This window comes from Batrachochytrium dendrobatidis, assembly GCF_000203795.2.
Source record: "Batrachochytrium dendrobatidis JAM81 unplaced genomic scaffold BATDEscaffold_1, whole genome shotgun sequence".
Lineage (NCBI taxonomy): Eukaryota > Fungi > Chytridiomycota > Chytridiomycetes > Rhizophydiales > Batrachochytrium > Batrachochytrium dendrobatidis.
Genome location: NW_006281099.1, coordinates 987,447 through 1,014,225, shown reverse-complemented (window position 1 = coordinate 1,014,225; position 26,779 = coordinate 987,447). Strand labels below are relative to the sequence as shown.

The 26,779-nt window shown below is 41.3% G+C and overlaps 12 protein-coding genes across 12 annotated transcripts; 6 read left to right on the top strand and 6 right to left on the bottom strand.

Annotated features, from left to right (window-relative positions):
* Positions 1–117: 117 nt before the first annotated feature.
* BATDEDRAFT_84631 (uncharacterized protein) lies at positions 118–953 on the bottom strand (the record flags this gene model as incomplete). Its single annotated transcript, XM_006675919.1, has 2 exons — positions 118–353; positions 434–953. The coding sequence occupies 2 exons, from the start codon at positions 951–953 to the stop codon at positions 232–234; spliced, it is 642 nt and encodes a 213-aa protein (XP_006675982.1). The 3' UTR covers positions 118–231.
* Positions 954–1,073: 120 nt separating this feature from the next.
* On the top strand, positions 1,074–2,031 carry BATDEDRAFT_36384 (uncharacterized protein). The gene has a single exon (XM_006675782.1). The coding sequence runs from the start codon at positions 1,118–1,120 to the stop codon at positions 1,976–1,978; it is 861 nt and encodes a 286-aa protein (XP_006675845.1). The 5' UTR covers positions 1,074–1,117; the 3' UTR covers positions 1,979–2,031.
* On the bottom strand, positions 2,023–3,379 carry BATDEDRAFT_36383 (adenosine kinase). The gene is made up of 2 exons (XM_006675781.1): positions 2,714–3,379; positions 2,023–2,543 (listed from the first exon to the last, which is right to left on the bottom strand). The coding sequence occupies exons 1-2, from the start codon at positions 3,357–3,359 to the stop codon at positions 2,158–2,160; spliced, it is 1,032 nt and encodes a 343-aa protein (XP_006675844.1). The 5' UTR covers positions 3,360–3,379; the 3' UTR covers positions 2,023–2,157.
* An 864-nt stretch (positions 3,380–4,243) lies between these two features.
* BATDEDRAFT_85753 (uncharacterized protein) lies at positions 4,244–5,926 on the bottom strand (the record flags this gene model as incomplete). Its single annotated transcript, XM_006675918.1, has 1 exon — positions 4,244–5,926. One exon carries the CDS (start codon positions 5,924–5,926, stop codon positions 4,244–4,246), a length of 1,683 nt encoding a protein of 560 aa, XP_006675981.1.
* A 902-nt stretch (positions 5,927–6,828) lies between these two features.
* Positions 6,829–7,164, top strand: BATDEDRAFT_8120 (uncharacterized protein; the record flags this gene model as incomplete). The annotated part of the gene is made up of 1 exon (XM_006674908.1): positions 6,829–7,164. One exon carries the CDS (start codon positions 6,829–6,831, stop codon positions 7,162–7,164), a length of 336 nt encoding a protein of 111 aa, XP_006674971.1.
* Positions 7,165–7,214: 50 nt separating this feature from the next.
* Positions 7,215–7,961, bottom strand: BATDEDRAFT_84629 (uncharacterized protein; the record flags this gene model as incomplete). Its single annotated transcript, XM_006675917.1, has 2 exons — positions 7,215–7,592; positions 7,656–7,961. The coding sequence occupies 2 exons, from the start codon at positions 7,959–7,961 to the stop codon at positions 7,566–7,568; spliced, it is 333 nt and encodes a 110-aa protein (XP_006675980.1). The 3' UTR covers positions 7,215–7,565.
* A 396-nt stretch (positions 7,962–8,357) lies between these two features.
* On the top strand, positions 8,358–9,150 carry BATDEDRAFT_15341 (uncharacterized protein). Its single transcript, XM_006675049.1, has 4 exons — positions 8,358–8,412; positions 8,498–8,547; positions 8,750–8,988; positions 9,071–9,150. The coding sequence occupies exons 1-4, from the start codon at positions 8,368–8,370 to the stop codon at positions 9,097–9,099; spliced, it is 363 nt and encodes a 120-aa protein (XP_006675112.1). The 5' UTR covers positions 8,358–8,367; the 3' UTR covers positions 9,100–9,150.
* Positions 9,151–9,339: 189 nt separating this feature from the next.
* Positions 9,340–11,749, bottom strand: BATDEDRAFT_15336 (squalene monooxygenase). The gene is made up of 11 exons (XM_006675048.1): positions 11,670–11,749; positions 11,453–11,479; positions 11,246–11,327; positions 11,046–11,132; positions 10,799–10,970; positions 10,513–10,716; positions 10,233–10,440; positions 10,035–10,170; positions 9,759–9,944; positions 9,596–9,686; positions 9,340–9,536 (listed from the first exon to the last, which is right to left on the bottom strand). The coding sequence occupies exons 1-11, from the start codon at positions 11,703–11,705 to the stop codon at positions 9,353–9,355; spliced, it is 1,413 nt and encodes a 470-aa protein (XP_006675111.1). The 5' UTR covers positions 11,706–11,749; the 3' UTR covers positions 9,340–9,352.
* Positions 11,750–12,099: 350 nt separating this feature from the next.
* Positions 12,100–14,211, top strand: BATDEDRAFT_33976 (uncharacterized protein). Its single transcript, XM_006675648.1, has 7 exons — positions 12,100–12,417; positions 12,620–12,776; positions 12,883–13,050; positions 13,117–13,334; positions 13,434–13,601; positions 13,694–13,808; positions 13,930–14,211. The coding sequence occupies exons 1-7, from the start codon at positions 12,119–12,121 to the stop codon at positions 13,942–13,944; spliced, it is 1,140 nt and encodes a 379-aa protein (XP_006675711.1). The 5' UTR covers positions 12,100–12,118; the 3' UTR covers positions 13,945–14,211.
* A 364-nt stretch (positions 14,212–14,575) lies between these two features.
* BATDEDRAFT_85549 (uncharacterized protein) lies at positions 14,576–16,574 on the top strand (the record flags this gene model as incomplete). The annotated part of the gene is made up of 3 exons (XM_006676205.1): positions 14,576–14,664; positions 14,751–16,176; positions 16,254–16,574. The coding sequence occupies 3 exons, from the start codon at positions 14,576–14,578 to the stop codon at positions 16,572–16,574; spliced, it is 1,836 nt and encodes a 611-aa protein (XP_006676268.1).
* A 786-nt stretch (positions 16,575–17,360) lies between these two features.
* Positions 17,361–17,780, top strand: BATDEDRAFT_21464 (uncharacterized protein; the record flags this gene model as incomplete). Its single annotated transcript, XM_006675232.1, has 1 exon — positions 17,361–17,780. One exon carries the CDS (start codon positions 17,361–17,363, stop codon positions 17,778–17,780), a length of 420 nt encoding a protein of 139 aa, XP_006675295.1.
* Positions 17,781–18,178: 398 nt separating this feature from the next.
* Positions 18,179–25,649, bottom strand: BATDEDRAFT_33975 (uncharacterized protein; the record flags this gene model as incomplete). Its single annotated transcript, XM_006675647.1, has 2 exons — positions 24,137–25,649; positions 18,179–23,189 (listed from the first exon to the last, which is right to left on the bottom strand). The coding sequence occupies exons 1-2, from the start codon at positions 24,181–24,183 to the stop codon at positions 18,179–18,181; spliced, it is 5,058 nt and encodes a 1,685-aa protein (XP_006675710.1). The 5' UTR covers positions 24,184–25,649.
* Between the last annotated feature and the right edge of the window lie 1,130 nt (positions 25,650–26,779).

The following is a 26,779-nucleotide window of genomic DNA, read 5'->3' as shown; positions in this document are numbered from 1 at the left end:
TCACGTAAAATGTAACACTAAATAAAGTTTTAGAATACAATAGACGGCCAATCTCATGAAATGATTATGGATTCACTGGACAACGTTGTGTTTTTGAACAGGTAGTCAATCTGTAATAGGAAACCAAATATTTAAGCATTGTTTATTTCCAAAGCAAAATAAAAATCGTCGCAAGATAAGTACAGTGTTCCATTTTGCATGAATACGGCTGTAGAAGGTGTAGTGAGTACTTTAGCTTTCTGCAGTTTGACCGTCAAAATAGCAGGTTACGAGATCAACGGCTTTTTCGACATCTATAAACTTGAGATTGCGTGGTGGGCCCATACTATGGCCATTCCAAACGGTTGTCCAATCTAAATACAAAAGTGTTAAAGTGCAGCCAGATATGTCATTACAAGATAACCCATCAAGACACTTGAAGATTGTCAACTACCATCAGAAGGAGACTTTTTCACACGAATGTCGAATGAAGCAGCCCGAGGTTTCACAGGATTGATTTCGATAGTGCTTTTAGGGAAAGCAGCCTTGAGAGCCTTTCCAAGTGCCGATCCTTTTCCCTTGTATGTTGAGCAGCTAATGGCATGCTCAATGGTGATAAACCCTCCACTATTAGCAACAGTCAAGTCATGATCAGCTAGAGGAGCAACGGTTTCAGATGCGGATGCAGCCTTGTTAGATTTAGTAGCTGTAGAAACCAATTCAACTTTTGGTTTGGCGCTTCTGGTAGTTCTGGCATTTCCTGCATGACCAACAGCTTTGACTTTGGCAATGGCAGTTGCCTTGCGAGGTTTCTTGGTAGATGGCTCAGCTTCGGTCGGTTCAGCAGCAGTATCTATCTTGCGAGAGCGAGCAGTCTTTGACTTGGAGGCTTCTGGAGCAGTTTCAACGGCGGTCTTTCTAGAACGACCTCTTCTGGATGCTTCATGACCATCACTCCCCACAGAGTCGGTCATTGTTCAAACTGCAATAGCAATAACAATTCGCATTTACAATTTGTGTCACGTGGATCTGCTGAATGCAATTTCACAGAACCAAAGTTTATCATGAAATAGTCAAGGTTGAACAGACCATGGCAGAAAATGAAGACTTTGCTGGGCAGCTGCGAGTGCTCAAGTCCATGGGATTTTCTGACTCTAAAGTCAATCAGCAGGCCTTACACATGGCTCATGGCCGCATCAACGACGCCATTGAGCTCATCACAAATGGTGAAGTTTATGCTGACACTACAAGTGCAGACAATCGTCCATTAGCTGATACATATCGTAACTTGCCTGGACAAATCCGCCAACACCATCTCCCGAATTCTGCTGTTCATAATAATGAAAGCGTTTCTTCTGGTCCCTCCTTTATATTCCCAGTACTGGAACTGGACCAGCAACAAGCTGTGCTGCAGCTTGCTGGTCTTGGATTTACAGATGAAGGCAAGATTCGCCATGCGTTGGATAAATCCAAATGGAATGTAGAAGCTGCTGCCAATGTATTGATTGAGAATGCCGATACGCTACAGTCTGGGTTTTCTGGAACTCCTATTGATCAAGCATATGGTCAACCTACTCGTTTATCTTCTCAACCCCCATATCTACCGCCTCGCAACCCATCGAACTCGGGAATGTCGTTTACTCCATCGGAAAGGATGGGTGATGGAAATGGGAGGAATGGTGCAGCCGCCACTCCTGATCAACGCATTGATCCATACTCTGCCTTCAAGGGTGTATCTTCTACCGATCGATTTTCGTATACTTCTGGTCTACCTCCAGCTGTATCAGCAAGTTCGAGTGCACATAATCCATTCGCTGCTTCATCCGATCAGACCCATCATCAACTGCCTGCACTCCATGCAAATCCTTCTCAAAGTCGCCCACATGCATTCGCGGACACCAACAAACCGACTCTCATTTCTAGCTCGCGGCGCTATTCGCAGGACCAAAAGGCTGTTTTATCAGAGTTTGATCCATTTTCCGATGACAATCGTATTTAGAGTGCCGTCAGAAAATGCACCTGTTTTTGGAAGAAATATATAAAGAATTGCGTATACATCATTTATTTGTACTGAATAGGTAAGCAGCCAGATCTTGCTCTCGACATGGATTCCTTTCAAAAAACTCGGATCCTTGAAGAGTGCATGCAAACCAATTCGCTAAAACGTGAGTTGAATAATTAAGCAGAAAATTTAAAAGTATGGGCATGGGATGGGTAAGTTGGGCCGGAACGCTGGATAACCACATTAGCAACATAGTGACCAGCGGCAACAGCTTCATCAACAGAACGTCCTTGAACAAACTGGGAAAGGAATCCACCGCAGAAAGCATCTCCGGCACCGTTGGTGTCGACGATATCCTTGACATCAATAGGAATGATGGGGTAGGTCTTGATAGCACCGTTGTGGGCGGAAACGGTGGGTTTGGCACCATGAGTAAATACTACAAGACGAGGACGTGAAGTATTTGTCTTGGGAAGGGCTGCGACTTTGAGTGCGATTTCAGCCAGATCGGTGGTACCAAAATTGTAGGCAGTAGAAAGAGCCTCTGCTTCAGCCTCGTTACCTAATAAAGGAACATGATTGCATAGAGTCAGATTTAAACCAATCATTGGAATACAAGTTTTCGTGCAATGGGCTGATCGGATTCTGACAACCGAGTATATCACTGTCAATATGCCAAAAAATACAATGCATTCATCATTATCATTTATCTTTTGTAGATCCAATTCTTACCAAAAACAACATCAGCGCACTTGATCAAATCATCAAGGGGCTGAGTGAAAAACTGAGGAATAAATGGAGCAGACAAGTTAAGAGCTAGCACCTTGTTGGTAGCAATAGCATGATTAGCAATCTTCATCGCAGCGGGAGGAGATACGGTGAGGAAGTAACCACCAATGTAGAAAAATTTGGCAGCCTCAACCAGTGACCAGGCCTCTGGCTTCTCAAGATGGGCGATCTTGTAGTCATTGGCAGCAAGAAGATCAGTGACCAGAGTGCGTTGAATGCCAGTGATCAGGACAGCGCATTTTCCAGTGGGAAGGTCAGATATATGGTATTCTGTGCGTAGACCGTCCTTGGCAGCCATCTTGGCAAGCACTTCGGCTTCGTGGTCTTTTCCAACGGAGCCAAAGTAGACGGTAGATTTCTCAGGCAGTAGCCATTGAGCACCACGGAGAGTGTTTTGAGCAGCACCTCCAGCAATATATTGCACAGGGTAATCTTTGATCATCTCGGCGTATAGCGGTTTGTGCTCATCAGCAGCAAGGATGGCATCATTAGGCTTCAAATTGTACTTTTTCAGCAGCTCAGGCTTGACAACCGCAGAGATATCAAGCAAAGGGTTCTCAATGCCGAGGAGGATGAATTCAGAGGTCATGATCAGATAGAATAGTTGGATGAAATGGAAGAAATCGTTGATGCGAAAACAAAAGTTGGATTCAACGGCCAGAATAGTTTTTGGCTTTGTCATCCAATCAATTACTGCACTGCCCATCAATCCTACCATTTCCAAATCTTGCTTGTATACTGCTACATGTGCTTAAAGCAATCTATTTTGATCAAACATTCAACATGGGTATCAGGAGTATGAATCAACTCTCATGATTGTAATTCGAGTACAATAGATTGACAATTCAGATACAGAGATAGACTCTTGGTCATTAAATACGTGCTCCTATTTTTCCCAGTACAATGAAATGGCTGAATTGAATAGTGTAGGCACAGCTAATGCTTGCTGCATCCTGTCAATTCAGCCATTTCAATTGGACAGAGGGTATGAGAATGAAAGGATAAATGAGAAATTGTCAGCAATTGCCATTCTTGGTGTCCTTTTGTAAATACTGGCAGATTGTTGATTCGAATAGCAGGATCATGGATCGCTCGTTGCTGTATCACGGCGACAATCCGACTTGTTGACACATCTGCTAGTCTATTCGGTTAAATATAAATCGCTCATCTGATCTGGTTCTAACACGATCTCTGGCGCTGCATTTATAGTCTACGCTAATCTAAACCAATTATGCAGCTTTACAAACCAAAAAACTCTTATTTTCAAAGGCTCATTTATCAATTACACTGAAAAAGGTTTATTCGATTCTGCATGTAAAACATCACCAAGACTAGACTAATTCTGTATACACTACGTTCAGCAGGATTAGAGGCAGGCTCTATAACCTTGTGACACAGTATCTTTGGAATCACCTTTTAAAATTTTAGGATATTCAAATTTAACCTAGCTCGAAAAACCTCATCTGGTAGTAATCATGACGCAGGTTCGGGCTTGGAATCAGCACCTTGGAGATCGCCTTTAGTGGCGGTAGAGCTCTGTTCGACAAACTTGCGCTTGGCATCAGCATCTTTGATATAACTTCCAGTGTTGGTAGTAGTAGTAGTACTAATCATGACAATCACAGGCCTTCTACGACCCTGTTTAACAGGCTCGGGCTTGGGATCAGCATCTTGAATATCATCAGCAGGAATAGGACTCTGTTCAGCAGGGCTGGGCTTGGGATCAGCATCTTGAATATCATCAGCAGGAGCAGGACTCTGTTCGATAGGCTTAGAATTAGCATCTTCAAGATCATCTTCAGAGACAGAGTCAGAATCAGCATCTTGAATATCATCAGCAGGAATAGGACTCTGTTCGATAGGTTCAGAATTAGCATCTTCAAGATCATCTTCAGAGACAGGCTCAGTATCTTGAATATCATCTTCAACAGGAATAGGACTCTGCTCAACAGGCTCAGACATAGGATCAACACCTTTGGTATGATCTCCAGCGGTGGTGGTGGTAGTAGTGGTTTTGTAGATCACAGGCTTTTTATGACTCTGGTCGACAGACTCAGGCTCAGAATCAGCATCTTGGGAATCATCTTCAGCAGGAATAGAACTCTGTTCGACAGGCTCAGACATAGGATCAACACCTTTGGTATGATCTCCAGCGGTGGTGGTGGTAGTAGTGGTTTTGTAGATCACAGGCTTTTTATGACTCTGGTCGACAGACTCAGGCTCAGAATCAGCATCTTGGGAATCATCTTCAGCAGGAATAGAACTCTGTTCGACAGGCTCAGAAATAGGATCGGCATCTTGAGAATCATCTTTGGTGGAGGTGAAACTCTGTTCAGTAAGCCTGGGTCTAAAACCAGAAATCCAGACTCCGACGCACTTGGAGCTAGAATCTGGAAATTCAGGGTTATCCTCCGACTTTTTCTGAAGTCTACTAAAGACAAAATGCTCGTATTGCCCACGATTCCTGATTGCAAAGTCTTCAAACTTTGCTTTAAGGTTGGCAAAGCGCTGTTTCTTTTCTTGAAAGATTCCAAGGGATGACCGATACGCTTTGTACAAGTGTATTTTTGAACCATGATAGTGTACCGCGTCCCTTCGATCTCTCTCCATGTCTTCCTTTGCTTGCATATATTCGTGTTTGGCGTTTCTCATATCACTCCAGATATTATGCAAATAGGTGGTGAATTGTTTATAGTTGGCTCCAGGCCGAGTTTGAAGCCGTTTCAAGAGACTCTTGTAGTCTTGTGCATGCATAAGACTTTTCCTGGCATTTTCATAATCGTGTTTTGCTTTCCTACAGGCAACTGTCGCAGCCTCGAACCTCTGATTTGCCCGAAGCTTCATGTAAGGTGGTAAGTTTGAGTTTTTGGCATCGACCATAGTATGTCTGTACCTCTCGTCAGCCTCGTTAAGCGTATGCTGCTTTTCCATAAAGTAATATCTAATTTGGCCAAGTTCTTCATCATGGTCTTCAATTAAAGATCGAATCTTTCCTTGAGCTTCAATTTCTAGTCGAAGATTGCTCAAAGAACGACTGGACTCGCACGCAGCACTAGTTGAGGTTGAATCGGAGCAGTCTTGCGACTGCTGACTCTGTGTCGCAACTACATGGGAGGTTGCAAGAAGTGCGGCAAATGAGAATACCAATAATTGCATAGTGTCAGGTTATTGATGATAAAATTGAGATGGCTGAAAGCTTATTGAATAATGGGATCTTATGGTGCAGTTAGCTGCAAAATATTTAGATGTATTGGTTCGGATTAGAACTACGTAACAGTCAGTGGTGGATGGAGATAATACTATATTTATATAGCAGGGTTTGTGTTACTCATTGGCTTGATTGCGGCCATCAGTCGCCCTAAGGTTTAAATCCACATTTACACAACACTTTTTCTTGGATTATTGATCAGTTCGCTTAATCACGGTGTTGTGATCAAGTAGGGTCAGGTTTTTAGCTTTTACCTAGCCCTAAATTTCACTGCAACGTTAGGGTTAAAATACAGTCAACCCTGATGTTCAAGTTTAGGGTGATTCACATCCCTATTCATGAAAAGTCGAATATCTGTATTATTCTGCAGTGATTGTCCCTATTTTGCTTTGAAATAAGCAAAAGTTAGGATTCGTTGTGCTTATTGGATATTGACAGCTTTTGGTAACACAGCCGTCCATCGTATGGTACACACGATCAAGTTAGTCTTGAACAGCTATTGCTTTCTGCTCATTTAGTATGACCGTACAATTTAAATCGCCGAATGTGGTTTGACCGCTTTGTTAATCAAACTCGACAGCCCATGTTTGTTGTATCCTGACATTCAGGTACGTTCTAGTGAGACGACAAGGATTGCATATCTCAAGAATGCAACTGCTGTTTACATGTCAATCATCAGGAGAAATATTGTCATGTAAAGGTTAGAGGACACAATATAGCAAGTCTGAGATTGGTGTGTTGTGTCGACAGGAATGGCAAATGCCTGAAACATTAGCCCGAATAACCAATTTCCAAAACTTCAACTATAATTTTACTTTGCTTACTACTCCACAGCACATTAGCATATAATATGGCAACGGCAGTTCTTGTAGGTGCAGGAATTGCTGCAGCAGCACTGGTAGGTCGGGCTGCTATCCGGGCTTTCAAGGCAACCTCTGGCACATCATTAGCAGGTGATGCAATTCATAGTGCAACAGGAAAACCTTTTTTACGAGGTGGATTCGAACCCAAAATGTCCCGCAGAGAAGCTGCACTATTACTGGGCGTCAAAGAGTCTCCATTAAAAGACAAACTAAAGCAGGCTCACCGATCCATTATGCTATCAAATCATCCTGATCGTAATGGCAGCCCATACCTGGCCTCAAAAATCAACGAGGCAAAAGAATTGCTTGAAAAAGGAAAATAAAATTCTTGTACTAGATGACTGTAGTGTCAATTTACCCAACCAACAATCAATTGAAAATGCTGAAACTGGATTTATTTGAACAATCAAGTGGTGCAGTTGTAGTCAGCACACTTGGCAACGATGAATACAACTGTAATGTAAAAATCACTCGTACTTCAAGACATGCAATTCACAGGCAAAAGCCATGTGAGATGCATTCTAGTATTTCTAACGAGTCAAGTGCTGGACTCGTCTAAACGTTCCTTTTGCTCAGTGTCTGGTCTTGGCAACAATAAAAAGCTGCTACCAAGAAATTAATCCGAGCTTATTAAAAATATGGCATCAATACAAAAGATTAAAACAAATTGCTAGTTTATAGTACCAATGAATATATTGAAAGATATTTCAGGGATACGCAACACTTAGTCAAAGAGACCGAAGCCCATGTCCTAAATCATAAAAATGAGTATCTGCAATCCAGATCAAGATATATGCCATCAAAAATTACATACATCATCAGATTCTTCTTTGGCTTCTTCCTTCTCCTCAACAGCTGCAGCAGCAGATGAAGCGGCACCACCAGCAGCGGCAGGAGCAGCACAGGCCGAAGCACCACCAGCAGGCATGGAGGCAAGCTTGGTAGCACCTTCAGCAACTACTTCGGCAATGGTCTTACCAGACAGCTCCTTGATAAGAGTGTCAACACGATCGGCATCAGATTCAATACCGACAGAAGATAGAATGCTGGTGATCTGTTTCTTGTTGGGCTCACCAGATTCGGCGAGAGATGCGAGGAGATATGCTGCAAGGACCTTCATTTTTGAATTTCTGTCGAATAAATGTTAGCAACAATGAATCAGTCGAATAAATGCATGTCCGTATTAAAGACTGCATCACCATGCAGATGGATGGATGCAATAGATGAACAACAATGCTCACCCGAGAACGTGGTCAAATGCAAGGTTTAAGCAAAAAGCAGCAAGTTGACTTGGGAGAAAGGGAAACCAGTAAGCAGCGACTTGTTTAACCAACATATCACGTGATAAAATAAAATCACGTGCATATATGGGTTTGAAAGTTCAAACTTAGTCGAGCCCAAGTTCGTCTTGCACCACAACGCTTACGGTATGTCTCCTGTATGCCATCCATGCATGCCATTACTATCCATCCATCCACAGGCATGTCAGCTAACACTCGGCATCTATTCAATTCTAGTTATTTCAAATGGAAAAGGCTCAAAAGACCACTAAAAAGAGCGCACTCAATGAGGTAGCGATTGCCAACATTCTTCATGTAGAGATCACTTGGCCATGCACCATCTTGCTCACCACTCATTCCCTTTATAACTATATAGGTTGTGACTCGCGAGTACACTATCCACCTCCACAAGCTTGTTTTTGGAGCGTAAGTATCTTGCTATGATCAAGACCAACTGTATTGGTGAATATCATGCAACAATGGCTATTCAATCAGCATAAAGTGAAGCAGGAGAGCTGAAAAATACAGTCTCGGGCATTACCATGACTTGAATTCAGCCAGTTTTTGAGCTACATTTGAAGAGTCAATCTAGTACTAACTCCAATCTTGCATTGCTAATATGTAATAGTACCTTCAAGAAGCGTGCACCCAAGGCTATCAAGGCAATCAAGACATTTGCCACCAGAGCCATGGGTACTTCTGATGTTCGTGTTGATCCCTCTCTGAACAAGCACATCTGGGCCAACGGTGTCAAGTCTGTTCCCCACAGAGTCCGTGTTCGTCTTTCCCGCAAGCGTAACGACTCTGAGAATGCCAAGGAGAAGCTGTACACATATGTTACAGTCGTTCCCACAGTTAACTTCAAGGGTAAGTTTGCGTGATCTTGGCAATGCTCAATCATCAAGTCACTGCTGGCTTTACTGACTTTTCATTGGGTATTTTGAAATAGGTCTTCTCAATCAGACTGTCGATGAATAAGCGGATGATTTATCAAAAATAAATGATCTTTATTTCGTCACTCGTGGTTGTAAAACAAGCTTGATTGTCTTTTCTGTATTGGAATATCTCTTTATCCATTAGATTCTTGGCAGTTTGATGATTTGAAAAACATAAAACCGTATTCACGTAAATGGAACAGCTGTAAATGGATGCAATCTCTAATGTCTAAATTTTTGTAAAGCATTAGCAATGCAGCAACCATTAAGCTTAAACTAGATTGTGAAAATAGATATCAAGGCTTCATTTCTGCCAGGATTAAAGGGAAAATCACAATGCAGGCCTTGTAGACCACCAAAAAACTGTATAGTACATGGACTGGAAACATATAGATTGGTCCACGAATCCACATTCTAAGCATGCCATAAAACGCAACAGCAAAAAAGTGGCCAATTAATGTCCATGGCTCGTGAATCAATCTAACCCATTTAATTCGTCAGCCAATATCATATATTCAAAAAGATGGCATGTCACTTACCCTGCCAAAAGACCTACAGGAGTAGATGCGCATCGACCACCCATTTGGAAATAAGCAAAACAAGCATCTTGAAGCTCCTTCATTATTGGATCTGTGCAATGTATATAATGCCAAAACAATCAGTCTTCAGATTCTCGGAGCATTTGTACCAGTTTATGCTTACCATTGCCTGCTGAAAATAGCTCATATAATGCATTGGCAAGAATATTGACCACAGACGACATATACTTGCGTTGCCAGTGTATACGTCCAATATGCTTCAATACAGTATCAACTCGAGTCAAATCGTTTGTTTGACAGAGTGCATCTCTCAAATGTATAATATCTGCAAACGCGACCGTCATGCCACCTAGTAAAATGAAAATATATACAGCATTGATAGTTGGTATAAATTATCAGTCTAGAAGCAAAAAATAATCAAATAACAATCAAAATGCACCTCCAGTGAGAGGATGACGCATGTTGATGGCGTCACCAACAAGGACTACCCCTTTTGATTTGTTACGTGATGGAGGAAGCCATCCATTAGGCATAGATCTAATTCTTTCAGTCTTGAGCGCAGCATAAAAAGATGGCTAAACATATCAAAATTGTTAAGTATTCATCTCATTTGAAGCCAGCAAGCTAATATACATACCTGAATGACATCAGGAAGTTGCGGACCAACAACATCACACATATATTTTTTCATTGCACCATTTCCAATACTCGGCAGTTGGCCAGGAATATCTATCAAAATACGTGTATCGTGCGTACCAATTTGGTACATCAGTATGGGTGCTGGGTTAGCAAGAATCACATGTCCGTGATACATGTGCGGGAGTGGACAGTCTTTGATGATAAATCTACCAATTCATCAAATAAATTATTAATACAACACCATTCAGCAGTATACGCCTTTAAGAATACATTCTTACCCAACAAAATGAGATTTGGTAACTACATCTGTTGAAATAAACTGTTTTCGAAACCTAGAAAAACACCCATCGGCAACCACGGTCAAAGGAGCTTTAAACATGTACGGTTCTGTACTAGCTCTGCTATTGACCACAACGCCAATAGTATCGCCAGACTTTGAATCTGTGATGAGATCAACAGCAGATCCTTCAATGCACGTCACACTAGACAGTTTTCAATGATTGATTAGAAACAATTAGAATTGAGACATGATACTACAACCAACAGATATCGAATGATGCATACTTTGGGGCAGTTCTGGCAGCCTTGCGTAAATTCATAATGAGTCTACCATGATGAAGCGAGCGACCAATAGCAGGAGGCGAACCTTTAGGGTATGGAAGAAGCACACTTTCTCCATTAGGCTTTATAACAGCATACCCATGGCAATCAATGCCATCAATACCATCAATGCATTCTAAACAATTCAAATCAAATCCGCCATGTTAGCTGGTGATGCATATTTGTCTTTTAGGATAGTGTACTTTTTTACCTTGCAATCCCAGCTGTTTCAGCGCATCAACACCTCCTGGCTGCAACAGTTCACCAACAATCCGATCCGGTTCTTTCCAGTCACGCTCTATTTAGACATTAAAGTATGCCAAGGCATGGCAATTGAATTCAAGGTTCGAGTCGGCATTTTTATAATCAATATGTTATAGTGAAATAAATATCAAAAAGAACTCCACTTGCCTATGAGAAGTACTTTGCGGCCGTCGGTTCCAAGAGCATAAGCAGCAGCGGATCCAGCAATGCCAGCGCCAATAACAATCACCTGTAATACATCAGTCACAACACATGCCATTGTTATAAAACAACTCATTCCAATTATATGATTATGGATAGGCAGCCTTGAATGCAAATGACTACTTGGCACAATTGTCTGAATATTAAGCATACCTCATATTCCTGGGTTAGCTTATCTGTCTAAAAAGCCCATTCAGAATCATAAACAAGAAATGGCCCAATGCAATGCCAATTGATTCAGGATTAGTACAAGTATATAGCGGGTTTAACAAGTATAATTGTCTTGAAAGTATGAATCGCTTCCAAGTTGCAGCAGCGATAGAATGGCATGGAAACGAATGCGATGAATTGAATGCGTATAAAGACTTGCCTCGGCAGCAGTCTTGATAGCACTAGCAGTCAGCATAAAGAGTGTAGAATAGAGTTAGCGTCGAATAGTTTGCTGTTTTTTGAACAACTTGTTTGACTCGTCAAATCTAAAATGTCAATTGTTGTCATGCTGATTCAGCCCTTCGTGTTGGCTGAGTTCAGATCGAACTGTCAAGCAATAGCGAGTAATCAGCTGTTTGCTTGTCTGGATTGGCTCTGGTCATTACTGACTATTGAATCGATGGTTGAATGACTCGAGATGAAATCCGTCCTTGAGCCATTATACGAACAAATCAATATCGTATTCATGACATTCTGAATACATTGTTCAAACATGCATTCAGAATGTTGTATTTCAGCATCCATCAAACATTCAAACTTTTTATTCTGCAATCTAATTTGTCCTGTGTTCTCTATAAAACATATACCAAGGAAAGCATAAAGGGAGCAATGGGTCACGATACTTTTGCTCATATATCAACGGGAGCATCGCATGATTCTAGAAGTCCATATTCGACAACGTCATCCACCACATATGTAAACTGGTTACCAATCTATCAGTCCAAATTCACGCTACATCTGAAAACTCCCGAAAAACATGCTGCTCAGTCGTCATTTTCACCAACAGATATAGCACAACCAACTCAAAATCATGGTCGTAAGCAAATTATAAAACCAGGAACAGGATTTTCCAAAAATTGCTCTAGCTATGTAGAGTACGATCCCGCTATAGATGAGACTCAATATCAGTACGTGTTTTCGCTGGCTAGATTCCCTAAATTGGTGAATTGATGCTTGTTTGCAATATGATACTAGTGATCTATGGCTTAATGGAATGGCTTTAAATATATCATTGTGCTTTGATTGACATCTAGTCTATATTCATTTGGCCTTGTTGAAAAATCAATGTGTATCTAACCCATATCAATATGCTTTGAATCAATACTCAAGATTTAGCAAAGAAGCCCATTTGACAAGTCATGGTCAGTCGTATATTTCACCTCAAAATGCTACTAAAAAATCGTCAAAGCCGTTGTATATCGCACAGGACGTAATTGAATCTGGATTTACTCGCCTTCCAAAATATAATGTCACTGATCAAGGACAGGCAAGAGTTTGAAATTGAAAATATTTGTAATCGTATTATTTGGACCATGTTAATTTGCAACCATCTAACTTGACCGATATTGTTGATTATGCATTCAATACAACAGCAATATCTGACAAATCAATCTGAAGCTAAAAGCAAGTTTACTGAATCTGCTCATGTGCTACATCAGCCCAGCGCTGACCGATCTCGGATACTTCAATCATCTAGCGCGTTCACAACAGATGTGGGCCATTTGCATGCATTTGGGCATTTGGTAGATTCTCCATTTGCGGTAAGTGTATTTGTTTCTACTTGATGGTTATATAGCAAGTTGCTGATACTTTTGAATTTAATACAGAATGTGCAGACAAAACAAGACCAGTGGCGGCAAAAATCAGAAAAAATGGGACAGTACCGAATGGATCCAAATGGGTTTACTCGATCAGTTGGATCGCGCATTCTAGATTACAAGACTAATCCTTTAGGCATTATTAGCAAGAATTCCGAGGACCACATTAGAAAATCCGATCCAGCACGGTGGATGATGATGCACGAAACGGACCAAAGCACATCCAAGTAAATTCATTATATTTCTAATAATCGAATAATGTCTATTTTTGATTCATCATGAAACTCTATTATTTATATGAATTTTTATTTTAAATGATTAAATAGCTATGTGCATTGCCGATTGTCTCCTATAAAGGATGCAATGACATTGAAAAAACTCAATGAAAGTATTGGTTCCAAGCAGGATACTGGGAGTATTCGAAACAACCGACCTTTTATGGGAGGAAACATTCAATCTACTAGCAATCGTTTTACCACCGAAACATCCGATCAGTATGACAAATATTTGGCTTTTTTGACAATATATCAAATGATATGCCTTTGTATACATTCGACTCACAATGATTCAAATTTCATACATGTAGGTTTACTAAACCAATAAGTAACTTCAAGTCGGATAATTTCAAGTGCGATAGTATTACGCAATCAGGGTTTACTATTAGCAACAAGTACAAGTACACGATGCCTATAGATTCCGAGGTGAGACTAGAAAAATGCAGCCAATACGCATCATAAAAACCGATATAATTGCTGCAGTAACTAAATATAACATCTTTTGGATTTGGAACATGTGCACTATTTATTTTGACAAACGATCTAGGCTGGAGCACAATAAGAATGGGTTTATAAAAACCATACATTCAGAATGAAAAATGAAGAAATCAACCTAGATCGTTGTTGGTATCAGACATGCATGTGCATGTAAATCTAGAAAATGAAATGGACGAAAGCAAACATGAAATTTGAACATTGAAGACAAGCTTTGGGCTTGATTGGCTCTTGCTATTTAACAGAAAGTTTATTGCGGCTGATGACAGGATATGGGAATGAAAAATTGAATGAAAAATTGCTTCACCTGCTAATTTGAATGGCAGGAATATCCATCGCTTGTTTCTTTTACCATGTCAACGATCCGAGTTATTGGCACGACCAGTTTGCTCAACTTGCTAATTCGCTTGATTCAATATATGACAATACCACTTGTTTGGTATTATTCTGAAATGATTTTTGTCGTTCTACTTATAAACTCTGTGCATTAACACAAACCAATTGTGCAGTTTTACAGAGAATTCATGTTTTGAAAGGCCGCAACAGTAGTTTGATGCAGTCGGAATAGCTTCAAACATGATGAAAGTGGTTTGAAATGCAAATAAATATTTTTATCCTTTCGTCTTCAACTGCAAATTAGCATTTTCCACCTATTTTGCTGGAACATACTGCAATATAATCTGGTCTATTGTTTTGGAATGGCAACAGGGGATCTAAGAAATAACTTGCTCAAGTTCCAGTCAGAACTCAAGCTGCTTAAATATAGTACAAGTGTCGACCTTTTTGGGTAAGCATAACAGGGACACATTGCTGATATGCTTTGACTGGTGTGTGAGTTGGCCAGTAAACTAACACTAGTATGTATATAATTAGTGCAAGTAGAGGAGATCCAGCAGTGTTTCTACCAATTATCCATCACATACTTTTGAATTACTCGGGGATTTTGGCAAGATACTTTGCAGAGCAGTCGTTTGACCTATATGGCAAGAAGGATGCCAGATTCATGGAGTCGGTGTATTCGTTGCTCCGTGACGAATTCAATTACAAACCATCAATATCTCGGGACCAGTTTTTTGCCATGGGCTTTGCTGAACGAAAGCTCATCTTTATATGTGACATGGGTCGGATGTGTCGAGAGCTGGTGGTTTCTTTGAAAAGAACCTCTCGTTCAAATGGACAATCTAAAGCATCCTCAGTTCATGGCGGTAGTCTTTTTACAAATGGCCAGAGCACTCATAGTTTGGCCGTGCCTGAACCGATAGTGCACTCACACTGCCATGCATCTCGACCATTCTCATCTCACCATGCTTCAAGCTCATTAGGATCTGCTCATTCTGGACTAAAAGAGTCTCCGTCTGTTTGGACTGCCGACACTCTGCATTTTTCAACAAATGGATCGATGGGTTCTCTGAATAAGAAACCCACACCAACTCAAACACATCCTAATTATGTATACGTTCAACAACATCAGGCTGTAAATACGCAAGTACCACAATCCAACATATCACAAACCGTTGATAACCATTCGATCTCACTAAACCAATATAGAGTGTTTGAACATGGACACGATACCGAGTTGGAAGCCATTTACGATGAAAGTATTGTTCACGAGCCACAAATACCTCCTGCTCCCGCTCCAGCTCCAAATCCAGATCTTATTCCAATTTTACTGGAGCAACCTCCGACTCAAAATACAGCTACTGCTTCTACTGGTATGCCACCACAGCAGCTATTAAACAGTTTTATAATTGGTCAATCACAGCATACTCCTACCAAAAACAACCATGGCAATCACTCGGCTGCTCCTCGATCCATTTTAAAAACATCTCCGCAGAAATCTCCCATCAGATCAGATACTAATCATTCCAATTTTACAAGCTCCAGTCAAGTGGATATCCAGACTCGGTCTATGCGCCTTTCACCAAAGAAATTCCGAATTGTCGAATCCATATCACAGGATGAACATTTGGCTTCGTATCGGTACTACCCACTTGAATGGGGTCAGCGTGATGACTACCCAAGCACATTTATTGGTGAAAGATTGGTTGATACACCTAAAGCAAATATAAATAGTTGTAGGATTGACGGAGATGCAGGTGCTCGTGATATTTTGTTTCCTGACAGTCCTAGTGAGAAAGAGCCAGGCTCACCAACAAAGCCATCGGATGCGGGCCATCTAGAAAACCCTGCCATTTTTGATCACTCCACAGTAGGCGAAACACCAATTTCCAGAAAAGAGTTTGAGGATATGACTGCAAGTCTGAAAACCATGACGAGCAAGAATACCGAGTTGGAAAAAGTATGTTGATGCATTGCATTTTCAATTACTGTTTTCAACTTTTGATTTACATCCATGTAATATTTTTGAATATATAGATTACTCAAACACTTGTTCAACGCATTGAAGCAATGCAACACCAGATTAATTCGTTGCTAGATAGCCGTACTAAGCATCAAGAAACCTTGGATGTTATTCCATCAAATGTGCTTGCTTCTGATCTAAATGTACAACCAGCTGTGCCAAATCAACGCAAACTTGAACATCACAAGCCTCTATTTGTAGAACCTATAAACACAGATGCAGCACCTATATCCTCTGCACGATTGGATATTTCTCAGCGCATACTGAATATCCAGCAACGAATCTCTGATACGTCTAGGTTATTGAATCAACCTGCGGCCTCTGTATTGCATTAGCTTGGCGTAATTGACAAGCTGCTGTTGATTTTTGAACTGCAGGGTTAGGTGATTAATCTGACAAGCATTATTTGCTTCAACAAACTCTCAACTTTGAGCCCACCTAACCATGAAGAAGCATGCTTGAAATAAAATAGATATTAATGTCTTTAAGGGATAATAAATAGATACTGTGCTTTCAAATCTGGTAGTAATTGACTAAAGCATGGCCAGTTTCAAATGTTGTGTATTTAGACTATTAAAAAGCTTCAAGTGGGCGGCAAGCCAAACCTCGCTGAATCTGGCAGGTCGAATAAATGACAGTAATGAGCCAATGCTACGGAAACCAGCACTTTTCTATACTCATGTAAAACAAAACACAAAGTGTGTCAGTTTATGCTAGTCTCAATCACAACTCCCACCAAACATACTAAATAGCACTGTTTTTTAAATTAGAAACGCAAACGTATTTATGAAATTAAAATACAACAAATAGGTTTAGAGGACAATGCTGTTTAGTATATTGGGTGGGAGTTGTGATTGAGGCTATCCATACACTTTGACACCCTTAATGTTCGTTTTGCATGAATGCGGATATAAAACGATCCTAGGGAGTTTAAAGCAGTGTTATACTGAATAACCCTGACTGTGCCGAGTATTCTGATGGCATAAAAGGGCTATCATCCTGACCGACACAAGGGTTGCTGACTGGGTAGCCACAAGAGTACTGTGTTGGTCTATCAAGCATTCCTTTATAAATATTGCAAATTACTTCAAGTCGGCTACTTTATACAAATCAAAATTGCAATGAAGCTTACTTTGTTTTCGTTGATGTGCACAGTACTCTTTTCGATGGCAATGCCGATTTATCCTCCATCCAGTCAGCAGAGCAAAACACTCTCGGAAAGTCCAGATTCCACTGACCAATCTTCCAGCATAGCTCCAGGTCCAATAGGTGAACCTAAAAAACAATCGCCGTACAATGCGGGTGCTGATTCAAAACAAGTATCTTCGTGGGCAGACGGTCTAACACACCGAGTTGATCGAGGCATCAATTCCGCTCAGGAGCTCTTGGATAAACTCGAGCGTGACCTTGAGAGAATGACTCGGACCATGGATCAAGAAATAGAAGCTGAAGAGTCTAGTCTCAAAGGCTATGGATTAGGATGGTTGAATTCCAAGTCTGAAGATGAAGAAACTGATGTGCTTGTGGACAAACAGGCTTGAGAAAGATTGTTAGAATAGCCAATTATGCATTCATTTTTGACGACAGTTTTGGCTGCATAATCATGTATATAGTAGATTTCTGCTAGACTAATCAACCTACGCATGCATCTGCTGGCTGATAAATACTCGAAACAAGTAATCTAATAAATGCTTTAGCTTTGATCACTATATTTACGTAAAATGGGACACTAAAAATCAGTCATTAAATAATGGGTCTTTTTTGAATGAATTTTATTTATTTAGAATAAACTCGAGTGATGAGGCATGATATAATCTTGCACGAGCAGATAAATCAGATAGTAAAAGTAAACGAGCGGTCGATATATTGTCCAGAGATTGATATATCATGCAGTCAGCTCGGGATTGTTTCTTGCGTTTTTAAAATCAGAATCAGGTTTCTAAGCCTGGGATTCTTGCATTTCTTCGGCTTGGGGTTGATTGTTTCCGTGAAATTCGAGCGTACCTTCCCCGAGTCTGAGCACCATTGCTCCCTTGGGGTTCCTCGTCTCATCAGTCTGAATTCTCTTCATTCGCGGGAATTCTGGTGTTTCATCAGTCTGAGTATACTTGTTCAGAGTCCGAACTCCCTTTCTTTGATGGTGTTTTTTGGGTTTCCGAATCCGATGTTTTGGTTTGCATTTATCCAAAAGGGAACCGACCGATTTACAAAACCTTCCAAAACAACACCCGTTGCCTTTTGTTGATTCGTCATCTTCAGCTTGGAGGCTTTGAATTTCCTCAATTTCAGGTTCTTGGGTCTGGGTTTGGATTTCCTGAGCCTGAAGTTTTTGAATTACCTTGGGTTGAGTCTTTTCGACCTTGGGTTTCTCATCATCGATTGACGTTTGCTCATCACCAATTTGAGATGTCAGTGTTTCGTCATCTCCGACTTGGGATTCCTGCATTTCCTCAATTTGCGGTGCCTGTGTTTCCTGGACTTGAGATTCTTGTGTTTCCTCGGCTTGAGGCTTCTTTTTTCCAAAAAAGTTCAGCAATTTTTTGAATCGGAATTTTTTTCCTTTTTTAGGTTTTTGGGTTTCTTCGGTTTGAAGTTCCTCAGTTTGAGATGGCTGAATTTCCTTACTCTCAATTTGAGACTCTTGCATCAGTTTAGCTTGTAATTCTTCAATCACTTTGGCTTGGGATGCCCGCATTTCCTCATCTCCAATTTGAGATCCTTGCATTGCCTCGACTTGAACTTGAGGTTCTTGCATTGCCTCGACTTGAACTTCCTCATCATCGATTGACGTTTGCTCATCATCAGTTTGGGATGTCAGTGATTTCTCATCATCGGTTTGGAATGCTTGCATCACTTTGGCTTCAAGTTTCTCGTCAGTCTGAATTTCACTATCTTGAGCTTGGGATGCTTGCGTTTCCTCGGCTTGAGGTTGATTGGCTTCTTCAGTTTGGAATGAGGGTTTCAAGGATGGGATTTCTTTGTGTTTCCGAATCCGGCGTTTTGGTTTGCATTTATCCAAAAGGGAACCGACCGATTTACAAAACCTTCCAAAACAACACCCGTTGCCTTTTATTGACTCGTCATCTCCAGCTTGGGATTCGTCATCTCCAACTTGATGGCTTTGAATCTCCTCAATTTCAGGTTCTTGTGTTGCTTCAGCTTGAAGTTCTTGCGTTTGGGTCTGGGTTTGGATTTCCTGAGCCTGAAGTTTTTGAATTACCTCGGGTTGAGATTTTCGTGTCATCTCGGCTTGGAACTGTTGCATTTCCTGGATCTGAGGAGGTTGCATTTCCTGGACTTGAGGTTGCATTTTCCCAAAGTGTCTAAGCATAATTTTGTCAAATTGAGACTTTTCTTCTTTCCTGGGGTTTTGGGTTTCCTCGGTCTGTAATTCCTGGGTTTCCTCATCATCAGCTTGGAGGTCTTCATCATCAACTTGAGATTCTTGCATTTCCTGAACTTGGGGCTCTTGCGTCTCTTCAACCTTGGTTTCCTCATCTTGAGTCTGGGATGGTTGCGTTTCCTCGGCTTGAGGTTGATTGGCTTCTTCAGTTTGGAATGAGGGTTTCAAGGATGGGATTTCTTTGTGTTTCCGAATCCGGCGTTTTGGTTTGCATTTATCCAAAAGGGAACCGACCGATTTACAAAACCTTCCAAAACAACACCCGTTGCCTTTTATTGACTCGTCATCTCCAGCTTGGGATTCGTCATCTCCAACTTGATGGCTTTGAATCTCCTCAATTTCAGGTTCTTGTGTTGCTTCAGCGTGATGTTCTTGCGTTTGGGTCTGGGTTTGGATTTCCTGAGCCTGAAGTTCTTGAATTACCTCGGGTTGAGTCTTTTCGACCTTGGGTTTCTCATCATCGGTTGACGTTTGCTCATCACCAATTTGAGATGTCAGTGTTTCGTCATCTCCGACTTGGGATTCTTGCATTTCCTCAATTTGCGGTGCCTGTGTTTCCTGGACTTGAGGTTGCATTTTCTTAATAAATTTGACTATGTTTTTCTCAAGTCGGAACTTTCTTCCTTTTTTAGGTTTTTGGGTTTCTTCGGTTTGAAGTTCCTCAGTTTGAGATGGCTGAATTTCCTCGTCCTCGGTTTGAGATGGTTGAATTTCCTGAATTTGGGGCTCTTGCGTCTCTTCAACCTTGGTTTCCTCATCTTGAGTCTGGGATGGTTGAATTTCACTATCTTGAGCTTGGGATGGTTGCGTTTCCTCGGCTTGAGGTTGATTGGCTTCTTCAGTTTGGAATAAGGGTCTCCAGGATGGGATTTCTTTGTGTTTCTGAATCTGATGTTTTGGTTTGCATTTATCCAAAAGGGAATTGATCGACTTACAAAACTTATCTAAACAACACCCATTGCCTTTTGTTGACTCGTCATCTCCAACTTGATGGCTTTGAATTTCCTGAACTTCGGGTTCTTGTGTTGCTTCAGCTTGAAGTTCTTGCGTTTGGGTTTTGGTTTGAATTTCCTGAGCCTGAAGCTCTTGAATTGCGTCGGGTTGAGATTCTTGTGTCATCTCGGCTTGGAGTTGCTGCGTTTCCTGGACTTGAGGTTGCATTTGTTCAGTAAATCTGGGCATGTTTTTCTCGAGTTGGAACTTCCTTTGTTCCCTATATTTCTGCATTTCCAGAATCCGTGCTTTCTGAGCTTGAAATTCCTCATCATCAACTTGAAGGCTTTCATCTCCAATTTGAGATCCTTGCATTTCCTCGACTCCAACTTCCTCGTCATCGGTTGACGTTTCCTCATCTCCAATTTGAGATGTCAGTGTTTCGTCATCTCCGACTTGAGATTCTTGCATTTCCTCAATTTGTGGTGCCTGTGTTTCCTGAACTGGAACTTGGGGTTCTTGGATTGCCTCGACTTGAACTTCCTCATCATCGATTGGCACTTGCTCATCTCCAATTTGAGATGTCAGTGATTCGTCATCTCCAATTTGAGATTCTTGCATTTCCTCAATTTGTGGTGCCTGTGTTTCCTGAACTGGAACTTGGGGTTCTTGCATTTCCTCGACTTGAACTTCCTCGTCATCGGTTGACGTTTGCTCATCTCCAATTTGAGATGTCAGTGTTTCGTCATCTCCAATTTGAGATTCTTGCATTTCCTCAATTTGTGGTGCCTGTGTTTCCTGGACTGGAACTTGGGGTTCTTGGATTGCCTCGACTTGAACTTCCTCATCATCGATTGGCACTTGCTCATCTCCAATTTGAGATGTCAGTGTTTCGTCATCTCCAATTTGAGATTCTTGCATTTCCTCAATTTGTGGTGCCTGTGTTTCCTGAACCTGAACTTGAGGTTCTTGCATTGCCTCGACTTGAACTTCCTCATCATCGATTGACGTTTGCTCATCATCAGTTTGGGATGTCAGTGATTTCTCATCATCGGTTTGGAATGCTTGCATCACTTTGGCTTCAAGTTTCTCGTCAGTCTGAATTTCACTATCTTGAGCTTGGGATGGTTGCGTTTCCTCGGCTTGAGGTTGATTGGCTTCTTCAGTTTGGAATGAGGGTTTCAAGGATAGGATTTCTTTGTGTTTCCGAATCCGGCGTTTTGGTTTGCATTTATCCAAAAGGGAACCGACCGATCTACAAAACCTTCCAAAACAACACCCGTTGCCTTTTATTGACTCGTCATCTCCAGCTTGGGATTCGTCATCTCCAACTTGATGGCTTTGAATCTCCTCAATTTCAGGTTCTTGTGTTGCTTCAGCTTGAAGTTCTTGCGTTTTCTGAGCTTGGGGTTTGAATCCAAAAAACGCGAGCGTACTTTCCCAGAATCCAGATTTTTTTTCTTTTTTGGATTTCCGAGTTTCCTCAACTTCGGGTTCTTGCGTCACTTCGGCTTGGAATTCTTGCGTTTCTTCGGTTTGAGGTTGATTGTTACCACCAGATTTGGATGAGATTTTCCAGAATCTGAATTTCTTTTCTTTCTTGGGGCTCTGCGTTTCCTCGCTTTGAGGTTCTTGCGTTTCTTGAGCCTGAAGCTTTTGTGCTTGTTCAGTTTGAAGACTCTCGACCTGGGATTCTTGCGTTTCCTCGGTTTGAGGTTGATTGTTACCACCAGATTTGGATGAGATTTTCCAGAATCTGAATTTCTTTTCTTTCTTGGGGCTCTGCGTTTCCTCACTTTGGGGTTCTTGCGTTTCTTGAGCCTGAACTCTCTTGCTTCCCTCGGCTTGGGGTTTGCCATCCTCGATTGGAGTATACCTTCCCACAGCTTGTGGTTGATCGTTTTTGTGAGGTTCGAATTTCCTAGTCCAGCGTCCCAGTTTAAGTTTATCGAAAAAGGAACCGGTCGATTTACAAATCTTTCCAAGACAGCACCCACTTTTCTTTGAGCCATCACTGCGACATTCATTAACAATTTGACTTGCCGCCAATTTTCCGTTTAGCCTGTCGATAGAATCCATGATATACCTAACCTCTGATTCCAAAATCAATCTCACCATTTCTCTTCTTTTATCATGGGGTATTTCTCTTTGACCCAGATAGAGATATAGAAATTGGGCTATTGTTTCCTCGCTTACAGCTTGTGAATGTTCGCTCCCAGAGTCCTCTGAAGTAGAAATATCAAGGTCGCGCAGCATACCCTTGATTTTAATCAGTCTATCTTGGAATAAGCGCTTACGATTCTCATCCTCCGAATCAGTTGGTCCAGTACTGGAGTCGGTACGAGTTCCGGATGTATGGCCTGTTTCGATGGTTTTGGAGAGATGCTTTTTATGCTTGCTTTCAACAGAGTGTTTAAAAGAACTTTTCAAATCACCAGAGCTCAAAGTTGACTGACCCAAATCACCAGCCACATTGGCAGATTGTCCTCTAAGTGCTTTAGCAGCAATAAGCGAATTGTAAAATTCATCTGCTCGTCTCAGGTACGGATCTATTTGTGACTCAGTCTTGTATGGTGGTTTAGAGTCATCCTCGGGTGTAGGGGTAGTTACTGCGCTGACTACAGTTGACAGTAGCGAGATCACAACAATCGGTATGAGCCTCATCTCGTGCGGTTACCAGTGGTGAGACTATGCCAAGATGCGATAAAATGTGTCGATTCAATAGTGTCTTTGAAAACTAGTGAATAAGACGGTTTTAAACGTAGCACATGCGGTTATATCCCTTCTTAAATAGTTAAACTCATCCGAGTGGACTCAACACAAACATCAACCCTGTGCTTTTTCTCCATCAGTTTATTGGATCGAGATAATCGCGATTAAAGATTAAACCGCCCTAACTCAACCGCAAAGGGATGCCAAATCCATCGATACGCCCAGATAGGGTCAAACCCCACCGATACGCCCAGATAGGGTCAAAATTCATCGATGTTCCTAAATAGGATTAAACCGCTGCGGCAGTATTGGGTGAATTTATAAAAATGATTGCTTATCCATGACAAGCCGATTAAATATTACTAACATGAGTCCCTACTAGTTTTCATATGATTAGTAGGGATTGCTTTTAAAAATAAGCTTGATCGCTTGGCGAAACCATTGTAAAATATTGCCAATGAGCAGGCCGATTAATCATCAAATATCCTTGTTATTCAAGCTCTAGCAAGATGCTTTGAATTTGAATCATTTTTAGTTAAACAACAGTTGAACATGTCCATTAAAATCTGACAGCAGTTTGCACAATAATGCACCATATCAGTGAGACCACTTGGCATTTTCACAAGGGCCACCTCTTATTCAAAAATGGTCGACTTGCCCAGTACAGCAAGCAGTGTTAATTTGGAACTGAAAAAACAATCTCCAATAATCAGCAACCCTCATGCAAGACCTAAACCAACGATTCCAATTTTTTATTTACAACCGTACTCGCGCAAAATAGACACCAAGGGCGTCAAGACAATAAACGGCCAGTTCAAAATAATCGATGCCAACTTTCATTAAACTTACAAGTGTCCTGGATTCTTTGATTTACTAGTGCTCTGTTCCACGATCATTTCTGTACAAAAACTAGGCAAGTGTCTACCTATCTGTACGAGTAAACCTCGTACTTGTGTAATCCTTTCTCAAACCAAAACACAACGTATGGGATACAAAAGGGATTCAACTGACAACATCAGGGATGAGTCCGATTCAAAGCTTGATAATCGTATAATGTATGGCTATGCCAAAAAAAGGGACGGTTTCAGATCAAACCCATGGCTCGATTGTACCGCTCAACACCCTCAGTTTTTGTTCAGTGTACATGATATGTACAACCATTTCTGGTAATAAGTCATAATGAATATTTAACCATTTTTTATTCGAAAGAAAAGGAGGCAGTCACTGCAAGATAGAAGCAGAAGAGTGCCTCATTTTATGTGAATATGGCTGTAAGTAATGGTTTAATTGTACATCAATGAAATTTTCTGGTAATGAAGATGAGTTAGTAACCACCTGCTGCGGGAGGTGCGGGGGCTGCTGGATAAGCTGGAGGTGCGGGGGGTGCTGGATAAGCTGGGGGTGCTGCTGGAGGTTCAGCTGGAGGTGCAGGTGGAGCGGGGGGTGCTGGATAAGCTGGGGGTGCAGCAGGTGGAGTGGGAGTAGCAATAGGCTTTGGAGTTTGAGCCGGCACTGGCGGCATGCGATGAGATTTGGGCATGCATTTAATAACGCGGCGAGTAGTGGTAACAACAGTGGCACCAGCAGGTGGCGCGACGGTGACGGTGACAGTGGTTGTTGGATTGCCGCCAGTCTTGAAGTTGATTGGAACTTGGAACGACATGAAACGGGGAGGTGAAGTAGACGGACTATCTCCATCATTGTCTGCAACTGCTACGTGGATCTTTGTCTCGCCTGAAACTTGCAGGTCTTCAGGATTAGGCGTCCAGATAAACTTGGTCGAGCCAAGTGGCTTTTTCGATGGGTTGGCATGCGTGACTGTGGCCTCGTTACTTCCTTGGATACCTGCAGCGTCGCAAATCGACTGTTGCTGGAATCTAAAGTTATTGGTGTCCACTTGGAATTTGCCCATATGGAACTTTGGTTTGTCAACGGATTCAATATACATGAGAATGCCCTGGAAGTCCTTGCGTCCATTGCTACTGGTAACTGTGATTTCGAATGAACTACCAGAAACTTTGACATCAAGTCCGTAACCAAGGGTGGGATCATCGGGATGTTTGTGTGCTTTGGAAATCACATCTGAATTGATGACACATTTTGGTGCACCTTTAGGCAAGGCACTAACACTGGATGTGGTCAAAATAAAGGCAGCAATAAAGCTGAATGCGGATTGGAGAAGCATAGTGTGTGAAGTGGGAGAAAAGGATAGGATGAATGTCTTTCAAAAACTACAAGTATTAAACAAAAGACGAGTGATAGGTACAGAATCAAACAAGAAACAATACAGGACTTTGATCGGATAATGGGATATGAACGACTACAAAGATATTAAATTGCTAGACGGTTTGATACAGCAGAGACAGCGGGTCTTTATAAGCAAAAACTACAGAGTTTAACTCGATATTTAAAGCAAGCCGTGCGCCATGACGCGCTTGATTCCAATCTGGCGGTCTGCGCAGTTTCTAAACTAAAACGGAGATACGCCACCATATTGTTGACTTTGCTTGTAATACTCGTCAGGCCACACTGACTTTTGCAACATCAATTGGCCGCTACTAGCATCGGCATGTACCATTGCGACTGAATTTAAAAATCAAGTGGCAGCGAGTTGCGCAAGACAAGAGTTGTGGAAATGTGGCGTGTTTGCTTTTATTTGTTTTGGGGCACCGTTAACAACAAGACTGTTCATTATTTGACTTGAGCTAATGTCTACTTGAATTGTATTCAAAGTCTCAAACAGTCAGTGTACAATGTTCCTAGTTCAAGTATGCATTGTTTCAACTGCTTCATTCATGTTTTTACAATGCGCAACGCGTATCATTCTGATATTTGCTGATGACAAATACGACTCGGTGCAACACATTGCAAGCCAGTGCATTACACAATACCCGTTTATATGTTGGACTTGCATGGGTACTATGCATTTATTGTAATAATCAGGGTATTCGAATTAGTTGCGTCATTCATATTTAGCCCACTTCAAATTACAACATTCCAAATTTGAAATAACAGAATGATCAACTGCATTAATATGGAATTTTTACAGCTGTATCCACAAAATAAAATACTAAATAAGGGCTCCAAGATACATCATAGACGGCCAGTCTCATGTGTGATTGGTATCAATCTTAATGGCAAAAATATGCCCTTTGACAAAATCCATTGGTCTCCATGCTCGTTCTTGTACAAAAATACAGACCGAGTGTTCACATCAGTCAATCCTACATCCTTGACACCTTTTCAACTCCAAATTTTATTTTTTTAAATCAAGCATTTCAAGTAAACATTGAATGATCGGTATGGAAACAGCTGTTGCATTCCTGAGATATATCGAACTAGAATGCAAACGTATCTGATATTAGAATACAAGAGTTTCTTCAATGCCTTGGCTGTGTGTAAAGCCGATGAAACAATGACGAAACAATGCATGAACGTGGCTTGTGTAATGGTAGTCGCTCTGCATTGTTTCCCATTCAACTTTTCCAGCCT

Coding starts and splice junctions, on each gene's coding strand:
- BATDEDRAFT_36384 (XM_006675782.1), top strand. CDS start 1,118: ATGGGATTTTCTGACTCTAAAGTCAATCAGCAGGCCTTACACATGGCT.
- BATDEDRAFT_36383 (XM_006675781.1), bottom strand. CDS start 3,359: ATGACCTCTGAATTCATCCTCCTCGGCATTGAGAACCCTTTGCTTGAT. Junction 2,544..2,713: donor GTGCGCTGATGTTGTTTTTG/GTAAGAATTGGA, acceptor TTCCTTTATTAG/GTAACGAGGCTGAAGCAGAG.
- BATDEDRAFT_15341 (XM_006675049.1), top strand. CDS start 8,368: ATGGAAAAGGCTCAAAAGACCACTAAAAAGAGCGCACTCAATGAG. Junction 8,413..8,497: donor AAAAGAGCGCACTCAATGAG/GTAGCGATTGCC, acceptor ATAACTATATAG/GTTGTGACTCGCGAGTACAC. Junction 8,989..9,070: donor TCCCACAGTTAACTTCAAGG/GTAAGTTTGCGT, acceptor ATTTTGAAATAG/GTCTTCTCAATCAGACTGTC.
- BATDEDRAFT_15336 (XM_006675048.1), bottom strand. CDS start 11,705: ATGCTGACTGCTAGTGCTATCAAGACTGCTGCCGAG. Junction 10,441..10,512: donor ACCAAATCTCATTTTGTTGG/GTAAGAATGTAT, acceptor ATGAATTGGTAG/ATTTATCATCAAAGACTGTC. Junction 10,171..10,232: donor AACTTCCTGATGTCATTCAG/GTATGTATATTA, acceptor TGATATGTTTAG/CCATCTTTTTATGCTGCGCT.
- BATDEDRAFT_33976 (XM_006675648.1), top strand. CDS start 12,119: ATGGGTCACGATACTTTTGCTCATATATCAACGGGAGCATCGCATGAT. Junction 12,418..12,619: donor ATAGATGAGACTCAATATCA/GTACGTGTTTTC, acceptor TCAATACTCAAG/ATTTAGCAAAGAAGCCCATT. Junction 13,335..13,433: donor ACGGACCAAAGCACATCCAA/GTAAATTCATTA, acceptor ATGATTAAATAG/CTATGTGCATTGCCGATTGT.